Source organism: Macrobrachium nipponense, chromosome 3 (genome assembly GCF_015104395.2).
Source record: "Macrobrachium nipponense isolate FS-2020 chromosome 3, ASM1510439v2, whole genome shotgun sequence".
NCBI classification, from domain to species: Eukaryota; Metazoa; Arthropoda; class Malacostraca; order Decapoda; family Palaemonidae; genus Macrobrachium; species Macrobrachium nipponense.
In genome coordinates, this window is record NC_087202.1 from 85,234,778 (window position 1) to 85,245,309 (window position 10,532).

General features: G+C 37.3%; 1 protein-coding gene and 1 long non-coding RNA gene across 2 annotated transcripts in view; both read right to left on the minus strand.

Annotated features, from left to right (window-relative positions):
- LOC135221872 (RNA exonuclease 5-like) overlaps positions 1–1,040 on the minus strand; it is a 79,752-nt gene extending 78,712 nt beyond the window's left edge. Inside the window, exon 1 of the mRNA XM_064259830.1 lies at positions 907–1,040. Coding sequence (XP_064115900.1) covers positions 907–1,038 — 132 coding nt within the window. The 5' untranslated portion in view covers positions 1,039–1,040. The remainder of the gene's footprint in view (positions 1–906) is intronic.
- Positions 1,041–3,156: 2,116 nt separating this feature from the next.
- LOC135222233 (uncharacterized) lies at positions 3,157–7,497 on the minus strand. Its single transcript, XR_010316233.1, has 2 exons — positions 7,419–7,497; positions 3,157–3,618 (listed from the first exon to the last, which is right to left on the minus strand). It is a non-coding gene; the product is annotated as an uncharacterized LOC135222233 (long non-coding RNA).
- Between the last annotated feature and the right edge of the window lie 3,035 nt (positions 7,498–10,532).

Sequence of the window (10,532 nt, forward strand, 5' to 3'; positions counted from 1 at the left end):
TACTGACCTCACTTAACCTAAGGCAATATGACTTACCCTTGCCGGTGGGGGGGCTTTGTACTCTCAGGACCCTGTAACATGTAACATGACATCCTGTCATAGAGATACCTATTTAGTAGGTACTATATTGTTAGAATTTTTTTACTGAGCAATAGGCTATTTTTTTTTTTTTTTTTTTTTCTTTTTTTTCAGGGAAAAAGGGTGTATAGCCTAGCTATAGAGCAGTAAAGGCAAGATAATTTGAGAAATTTACAGTTTATGCTCATCCTACATGTCTGTCTATTCACGAAGAGCTGTATAACTGCTAAACACTGCCCCTCATGGATATTTTCTGTAGCTAGAATTAGCCAGACATTATGCATATGCTACCCTATTAGAATGTGTATAAATCTGCACCATTAACCTGGGGTGTTCAAAAGAGTAGAACTTTACAACAGGCTATACCGGTAGTTGCATAGCCCAATTCCTACCAGTCACCGACTGACACTCATACTTAAATAGATGATAGTAGTAATTCTAAGCTTGCCAGTCGTGACTTTGGGACTTCGTACTTAAATAGACCGTATTTCTAAAGAGTAACAACATCCATATCTCACATATACTAGGTACCTAGTACGAAAGCCACTAGGAATTGGGGGGTCAAATGTATTTTACCGTGTTTAGTAGTAGGTACCCTACTATTAGTTAAATTTACCCTACCGACTTAACCTTTAACTACTAGGCTATAATGGGCAAAGGTCCCCTGACCTAACCAGACCTTACCTACCTAACCTAACTTAGGGTAACATGCCCTGACCTGGCTAGGGGAAGGGGGGTTGCGACACCCCTTCAGCAATGAATTATGGCCTTCTACTAGTTTGATGAAATGAATTAAAAAAGAAATAAGATGCTACTATTGGTCCCAACCTTCTTAGGATCTTGGGCAACGGTCTCTTGGCAGTTGCTCTGCACGAGTTCTAGATAGGCCCTTAACTTCCTCTTCTTATTCTCAAGCCGCTTTGCTTTTCTACTGGAAACTGTTGTCCCACTGTTTTCCATCTCCAGGTTTATTAGCCTAGTCTGTTACGTAAACTATAAAGAATATGTGTAAATGAGGTTTATTTAATTTGACAAATGACATTCACGCGTGGGCAGGAGCTTTGCCTTTACAACGGCTCTGTACTGATCGTGGGTTTTTTTTCTAGTTTTTTTAATATTTCAGCTTGTGTATTCTGCCTTGACTTGTCCTCACTCGTGATATATAACTCCACTTTGTTTACAGCACTGTTTTAAATGAATAAATATCCGCAGTTCCTCCACTTCTGTCAAAATAGGTAGTAGTGTTGTTTCACGGGTTGTATCAGTTCAACTAGTACATTAGGGTTCACGGCTTCACGCGTGAGGCCACTACTACTACTCAGTCTCGGTCTCGTCTCGTAGTAGTAATAAAAGAGGATCTTTTACTATTAAACGGCTCCCTTGTTTGATTTAAGGTTTACTATATGATACCCGGCCTATACTGTCTTTAAGTTTCCCATATTCTCCTTGTTCTCTCTAGGCAGATATGTGAAAAGTGAGATACTAGTCATTGGTTCACCTTTATCTAACTGATATGGCTATTGCATTATGCAAAATCTACTACTAATACTGCATGCTGGGTGATAAGTAGAAAAGGTTCAAAATTTTAATTTACTTTTTCACACTACAAAAATTTACCAGTAGTTCCTTCCTCCTTTGTCTGTTATCATATCAGGCTTCTTCATTTATGCTTTATTTATTATTCTATCGCCGTCAACGACGACTTTTCACACATTTCTCTAACCAATGTTTGTCCCCCCCCCCCCCCCCTTTTTTTTTTTTATAACGTTTTCATTTATTATGCTCAATTTTGCTTAAATTTAGGTTTAATTCCTAAATAACTCTAATTTAAATATTAAAGGTGTTTCATGTTTTCCAACTGGCCATAGGGAAAGCTTTTTCTATTATGTTTGGGAGTTTGCTTCAGATAATAATTTTTTTTTTTAAATAAAAATTACTGGATGGAAGATAATATGAATGGACGTATGGCAGAATGAATTTAAGAGGTTGCAGTTAGGGGCAGAAGGGACACTGCAAAGAACCCTAAGTAAATGTCTGCAGTGCACCTAATGAGGTGTTACTAAATCACAAGCAAATGATGAACTCTTGTCCAAAACCTGCTCTTCCTAATTAATTTAGAAATCAATCTATGGTGAGTCATATGAATATTCACTCTAGATTTTCATCTAGCATCAACCCATTCCATTGCTACAATAATGAGACATTGAAATGCTTCAGAACTAGTATAGCTCTAAGTATCCAATAAAAATTATTGCAAATGTTCACTAGCCTTTATTAGTTGACATAATCTGGACTTCCTTGTTATTAAATACTGTAATACAGCAAGATTCCTTATACACTACTACTTCCTTGAAGATTGCACTGAAAATACCTAGATGGAGCTTCATTCATTAATGATAATCCAATTTAAAACCACATTCCAACTCTCCCTCCAATATCTTAAAGTATATTTACCTTTAACTCTCATGATTTACTTGGCTTTTGGATGCATGTGACAGACCAGGAGAATTACTGAGTTTCCATAGGTTTTGACCATCCATAAATGCCAAACGCTTTCCATTGTTATTTGGTCACACAGTAGACATTGGGGGTTTACCATTTTCAGTTTATAGCTAAGCCTTAGTTTTCATTATGAATAGACTTAGATTTTTAGCATTAAATCCAGATGAAGATTTACATTTCGACTTTAATAGTCTAGTAACCATATGGTTACTTTATACAGCAACAGTAATGCTGATCTCAGAGTCCCTCAGATTGTATGATAGTACAGTAGAACTTTTTACATATGTGACCTCAAGTTTGACACTGTCTGTATAATCATGCTGTGACTCTAAACTAGTTTAGTTTCCAGATCATGTCTTGGAATAGGGTTTGAGTTATGGAATTACACAAAACTAAAGTATATTTATTGCTTCTCTTATCTATGGAATGTCTTTTACAATTTAAAAATTGTATTTGTTTTATATTTATTCAGCTATCTGTTGTGCAACAGTTCTTTTATATCTGTGCATTAAATTTCATATTTCACAATTGAAAAATTACTCAGCTACAATACTAAAGGATAAAATTAAAAGTACATTAACATATTTGTTTATAGTTTAAGTAAAAACACACAAGCAGATTTACATGAATTTGTATAGCAATACAATTACCTACATGTACTTATTCACAGTTTTTTAATTTCTTTAAGATCATTCATCCATTTTCCATCAAACATAACTAAACACAAGCAACTATACTGTAATTGCTGCATTCAAACTTTCACTTCAAAAGAACATACAGATACTATTCCTCATACAGCATATTCTGTACAATGTTTTAACAGTGCTAAAAGTGACTAACTATATGCTGTATTAAATCTAGAAGGTTTTCTGCACTAGCACATATACAATCAAAAGCTAAAACTTAACAGGAAAGAAGTGAATGAGATCAACTGTTCTCATAAAAATAATTTACACTCCTATGAGAGGTTTAGCGAGCTCCTTCCTGGCCACCTCCTGAGAACAGCATTATCAGCACAACAGGAATAATGTACATCCACTGAAAGAGATGAAAAAAAAAAAAAATGATTAGTACTAGCCTGTTGCTTGTTTTATTGAAAACTCATCTCTTACTCACTAAAAAATACACAAACCTCTTGCTTTTACTAAGAACTTAATTTCTGGTTAGGGTAAACTGAGTGTAAATACCTGTTGTGTGTGATGAAAAAGTAATTGAGAAATCCCTTTGTGGGAAGAACTCGGCAAACCAGAGATTCACTACAATGTGAAATGTTGGGATGAATTCAGCCCTATTAAAAATAAATGTGAAAGGTTGGGATAAATTCAGCCCTAATATAAATAAATGTGAAAGGTTGGGATGAATTCAGTTTCAACATAAATAAATTTTACCTAAGAAATAAATTTAAAATTTTGTGGTCAACATTTTTACTTATGCTAAACCTATACTCAAGAGAGAGGTAAATGGCTCTTGAAAAGACTTCAAGGAGTCATTTTAATATAAATGAATCACCAACACTTCTCATATCAGATCCAAGGTCTCTCCCTATGTAGTTGAATCCTTCAAAACTGTGTTTTAGAACCAAGGTATTCCAATTGAGTTTTAAAAAAAAAAGTATGCTTAATGAACAGTAAGTATGAAGTGATGATAACCTCATTACTCTAAAATGCAATACATTTTCCTTAAAAAGACCATAATGGGATCTCTGGTAATCCTTCTGCATGGGAAACTGTTCATTGAGCAATGATGGGTATCATTTTCATCCTCCCTTATGAAATTATAAGAGAAGGAATTTAGAACCGAGGTCTCTAAAATCCAAAGTTTGCTAAGCAATACCTTGGATAAATAAAGAAAGAAAGCTTTACTCCTTTTGCAGGAAAAGGAAGACGTATGGCAACACACGGATAGTTACAAGAAGTGTTATCTCTGGAAACACTAATGACAACAGATTGGTTTGATTTTTGAAAATTTGGCCATAGAGCCATGCAATGGAGCATTTTAAGCCATTTAGCACTTGCAGTGAAGAGGGACTCTGAGTGGATGGACAACCAAGATAGTATAAAAAAGGAAGTGGGAACAGAGGTACAGTAAAAGCTATCAAGTGGGGATAGCTGGGGGCTGAAGGGACACTGACAACCACCTTTATAATGCCTAAAGTGCACCATGAGAGGTGCACTGATGGCCTTAACCCCCTATGGGGAACTACAACAGATGAACCAATTCACCTGCTACAAATTCAATTTGTTCGTCAGGAAAAAGTCTGTGTAGCAACCTGTGAAGTCTTTCTATGGGATTTATTAATAACTTTCAAAATGTGATAGTTCTATACCTAAAGGCCGCAATGGAACTGACTGAAGTAGAGTTGGCACAGACTTTCACAGACAGATTCTCCTGATTTATTTAGTTGGTAAATGAGAATTATGGGCACAACAGATGTAACCTAGGTAAACATTATTCCTCAAGTGAAAAACCCTTGTTGATTAGAATTCTAAGAACAGAAAAATAAAAAGACTGATGCCTCTAGGAAGTCCCTGAAATGCATGAATCATCTTCCAACCCACTAAATCTACGATAGGGAAAAAGAGTAAACGACAGTTATGAATTTTTAAAAAGTTTTCTGTATATGATGGGGTATAGTGAATACTCTGAGACAAGGAATTTCCTGTTTCTTAAAAAGGTTTGCAGTTACACAGCTTTTTTTTAAGAAGTATTCCAAGTTGGTCCTTGTACATTTCTGGAGCATCCCTTCAGTTCCAGCTATACATACTGCACTCTGACTAACATTTTATCATTTTCTAAATAAATGTAACATTTTGTGTCTTCCCACGCTGCTGTCCACATTTGTAATCTCAGCTTGCAACAGTTTTTTTTAACAGACTTTGAGAATAAACCTTTCAGGCCAGCACTTACTGAGTCTAGAAAGTATTCATTATATCTGCTGGTTTAAATGTTTTATAAAACCTGAAAATAGGCAGAACACTAAAGCAAATGGCCTTACAAAAGGTGGTTTTCAAATAACTTGTGTCTATTTTAACTGCCACAAATTTTATCTTGTCTATACAATCAATTACACTAACTGCAACCAAGATCTCAATTAGCTCTCCACAGGTGCTAGATCTATCCAGTAACTATACAACCCCACAACCTTTCTACTGCATTCTTTGTTCTCTGACTACTCTTCAGAAACTTACACAAAGGTGACTGCCACTTTGTTACAGAAGTCCCCCCCCCCCCTCAAGTTCAGAGATCAGTTGAGCAGGTCCTGACACTTGCATTAATCTAGACACTATGGTCTTGGCTAGCCAATCATTTTGATTAGCCAACATTCTTACCATCATCATCAACATTACTATACATACAGTACTTGTATTCATTAGCCACCTAATGCACATTCTCTATTCTATTCTGAGTTGTACCTCTTTTACCTGAACTTTTCATCTAGTTCCTGCCACCAATTAGACCGATTTTTTTTCATGATAGTGTGCTCTGTGCACTCCCACTTAATGTCCTGCTAATTCCTACCCATGACTTCTCAAAGTGATGCCCATCTCCCCCTTCTCATCACAAAGGTTATCCCTCTTTATAACCGGCATATGTTTATTTTGAAAACCATTGCACACCATATCCGGCAGAAAATTCTTCATTTATAATACAATCTCCCCACCTTACTCGAACCAAGAATTTTAAACCACACCAAAATTACATTCTGTCTACTTGTTGAGAAGTAAACTTCCCAATGTAATAAGTTTCTGCTCTGTCTGCTACCGTAGTATCTACTAGTTAAGTAACCTAATTGATTGATGCTGTATCTATTCTTTTTCTTACTGCCTTCTTAATATAGAATTAACACCTCAATATAGTAGCAAGTAAAAAAATACCATAATCTAAATATATCCAGATGTGATCATCTACTGTTATAATACATGAGATTCATCCTTTTGATGGCTGCATGCTTGCTGACAAGTTCCATAATAGCACCCAAAAATTACTGTTGTATGCAGTCAATTTCAGTATACAGGGATGTCAGGTGAGCATTCTAGCTGCTTGGAATGTTACCTGCTCCCATACTTTCTCCCTACATCCATATGCATGAAGCTTATTATCTTTAGTCTCGCATGTTGTTTACATTGCTGTGTGTACTGTAAGTCAAGAATCTGCCAAGTTAACCTTATCAACTGAACTTCATGTCTTCCTCTCTTACCTAACATACCAACATACCAAATATGATCAGAACTTTGTTCTAATCTTTCTCCATGCAAAGGCATTCAGCATGTTGCTTCCCAGTCCTTAAGATGACAAGGAACCATAAGTGTTGCAGTGCTTTCATATCTATTGGACACTGAGGTTAATGTCAATACTAACAGTTAATATCATTGCTAATAGACAAATCCTCTGTATAGTAAGATTGCACTCTGTCTAATTTCTTGCCATTTAACTAGAATATCCACGAGACATTTCTGCAGATCTAGTCTGGAAAAACACACTGATACAGGATAAGAAATCAACAGATGAAGAAAATAAAACTGTTCAGAAGTGATCATGGTAGCATAAGTGACCCATTTCTTGCAATTCACATGCTATATTCTCTTATGAAATCTTACTTATCTTCATGGCAGTAAGAGTGACATAGCAGTAAGTAGTAATAAGTAAATAAAATGGAAGCCTCAGACTTGTTACTAATTAGTGATACATAACAGTTATTCCATAAATCTTGGATGGTCTCCATTGTAACAACAGATTCAGCAAATGTAAAGCACCATGGTTTGCACTCACTTATAATGTAGCATACTATAAGAAAAACAAATCAACACCACACTTTACTTGTTTTTAAGACTACTTACATATTTAGCCAAGAATGATCGATTGTCTTTTCCTTCAGCTTTTTCATTCTTCATGGCTTCCATCTTCTCAATGTATGTTAGTTCAGTCCGGTCAGGGGGGGCTGAGAATACATGAAGAAATGTGATTAAGAGCAGAAAAACAATTCGAAAGGGACTACACAAAAAGTTTTAATTACATGGGGTATCATGGCATTTATTGGAAGTAAATTTTATTAGTAACTGAAATAGTTAACAGGATCAATGGCAATATCTTAAAGCATAATACATAAATGATGTGACTGATTATTTTCTCAATACTATAAGCCCACAAAATTGAACAGATGCCTGTGTATATTAAGTAAAAATTATACCTTTATATTAGTATTGCAAAGATGTGATGCTACAATAAAAAAAGAAAAGTTTCCCCAGAATTTTTGATAAAGCTGTATTCCTTAACATTAAAAATCAGTTTACAAACAATAAATCCTCACTCAGATTTTTCAGTTTTTGGAATATAGACAGCAGACTTCACCATCACCTTACAGAAACCTCTTGACTAAAACTAATCACAAAGGATACATACACAGGTGCAGGTGTTGGAGAGCGAATAATAACTGTTGTGTTATGCTGAACTGCTGAAACCTCTGGGCTTTCTCCTCGGCATACAGCAACGAAAGGAACTAATCCTACACCAACAACAGATGATCCAGCTGAATCTACCATCAGACTGAATGTCTCTGACAAACCGCTTTCATACAACTGGCACTGTAAAGAAAATATAAACTTTTTTTAAAATTTAGAGACACCTTAAACTTCAATTAATAAATTAAACAAAGAATAAATCTCTGACACCAAAGCAGACAGTTCCACACTTATAACCAAATTGTTGTCTATGCATTTTTCTCCAAAGTCAATGTGGGAGTAACAGTACGTACTACTAAATTTTCATATTACACATACACTCACATGAATTACGGTAATTCTTTCTTATCCAAGAATTAAAAAGCTTATTATAAATGATTTTAACTCACAAACCTCAGAACTTTTGGTCATAAATGATAATGAATAAAAAAATATAAGTCAGAAAGCAGGATCAGTCTATAGTATAAATCTAACTGACATACTATATGGATGTGCTTATAAAATGATATTGTTATGATACAATAAAGTTTATACATACTACCTGGCAGATATATACATAGCTATTACTCCGTCGTCCCCGACAGAAATTCGAATTTCGCGGCACACGCGGCAGGTAGGTCAGGTGTATCTACCCCCCCGCCGCTGGGTGCGGGAATAGGAACCATACCCGTTTTCTAATTCATATTTTTTCTTCCAGCTGTCTCCGATGAGGCTGGGTGGGCCATTTAATTGTATATCTGCCAGGTAAGTATGTATAAAACTTTATTGTATCATAACAATATCATTTTTATACATTCAACTTACCCACGTCAAGATATATACATAGCTGATTCACACCATTGGTGGAGGGTAAAAGACAGCTAGTTACTGAATATACAGGTAACAACATACGTTGTAGGTAATAAATAAATAAAACCTTGGTTCCTATGTGTTTAGACGAAGGGTCGACTTCCTAGCTATTGCTAGTAGTCTGCTTCGTCTCAAGAGCCTCAGCGAGGATGTGACCTATGGCTAAGAGTTCTTGTAGATCGTCAATGGGGTCTTATCCACTTACTTGACAGAATCTAGTGGTCATTTGTCAATGGGGTCTTATCCACTTACATGACAATACAACCAATGCCCTATTGGCATAATTTATAGGAGCACACCGATCCTGATCACCTGATCCTAACACGAGGGTTTGTGCTTAATTTGAAAAGAGCTATCCCCAAACTCATTCAAATAACCCCAGAAAATATACACTTAATGTTAAAAAAAAAAAAAATACAAATAAAAAAAATAAAATTTTTAATTCACTAGTTAAGGATCAGTGTCGTCTCCCTATCCCAGCAACGCATCCGTGGACACGTATAACAAAGAGAGAAGGATCTCTCATAGGCCCACTTGATCTCCTTCGTGCAAAGAAAAGTCAACAGAGTGCATCTCCCGTTATTACAGCTAATATGTTCTCTCATGACATATTGTTATGGAAAGAACAAGAATTGTTTAAAAGCCCGCACTTCAAGCGCTTTTAATTCTTAGCTGTTTGAAGGAATCATCAAGTACTCAAGAAGGGCTTTAGAGATTCCACTGTTCCAAAGAAGACCAGGGCTTTCTTTGAAATAGATCTCTTCTGGATGAAGCCCAGAGCCTGGCTTGCGCCTGGCTGGCGCTTCGCGCCTGCCTGGTGCCTCGCGCCTGCCTGGTGCCTCGCGCCAGTCTGGCGCCTCGCGCCTGGCTGGTGCCTCGCGCCAGTCTGGCGCCTCGCGCCTGGCTGGTGCCTTGCGCCTGCCTGGCGTCTCGCGCCTGGCTGGCGCCTCACTCGCGCCTGGCTGTCGCCTCGCGCCTGGCTGGCGCCTCGCACCTGGCTGGCGCTTCGCTTGCCTGGCGCCTCGCGTCTGGCTGGCTCCTCGCGCCTGGCTGACTTCTCCCCACTTGCTGGAGATTCGAGCTTGTTAAGAGTCTCGATGAAAACTGGCGATGTCCACCTCGGACACTCTATTTGCCTGATTTATTCGCCTCTAGCGCATCTGCGCCAAATTGGAGACCTACTCCTTCTCCTCATCAGACAATGACAGTGTTTATTTGGACTGTCTTGCTTTGGCGTCTTTACGCCTGTTTGGCATTTGGCGCCTGATTGGCGCTACATTGTCCAAAAGTCTGAACATCCACAATCGTTTATCAGGAGAATGGAAAAGGGTGTAAGAAATTCTTTCACTTTGAGCTTATGGCCTCCGTAACAAGGGGAGGTAATTTTAATAGTCCAGCTACATCCAGTAGACGATAGGAAATCTAATAGTCCGAGAGACCAGTCTTCCTCCGAGGAGGATCATACTTGATACTTTCCGTTGCTAACGAGCACTCTTCCTACATGTTGATGAGTTCTCTTGTTGCAAAATCTTCCCTATCCTTGAACAAGGGCAGGGAAAGAGCCTGGAAGTCTAAGGAGATTCTGAGCTGAAATTGGGAGGATTCCTGATTTCTAGCTCTTTAAATATCTCTTTCGAACCTTCT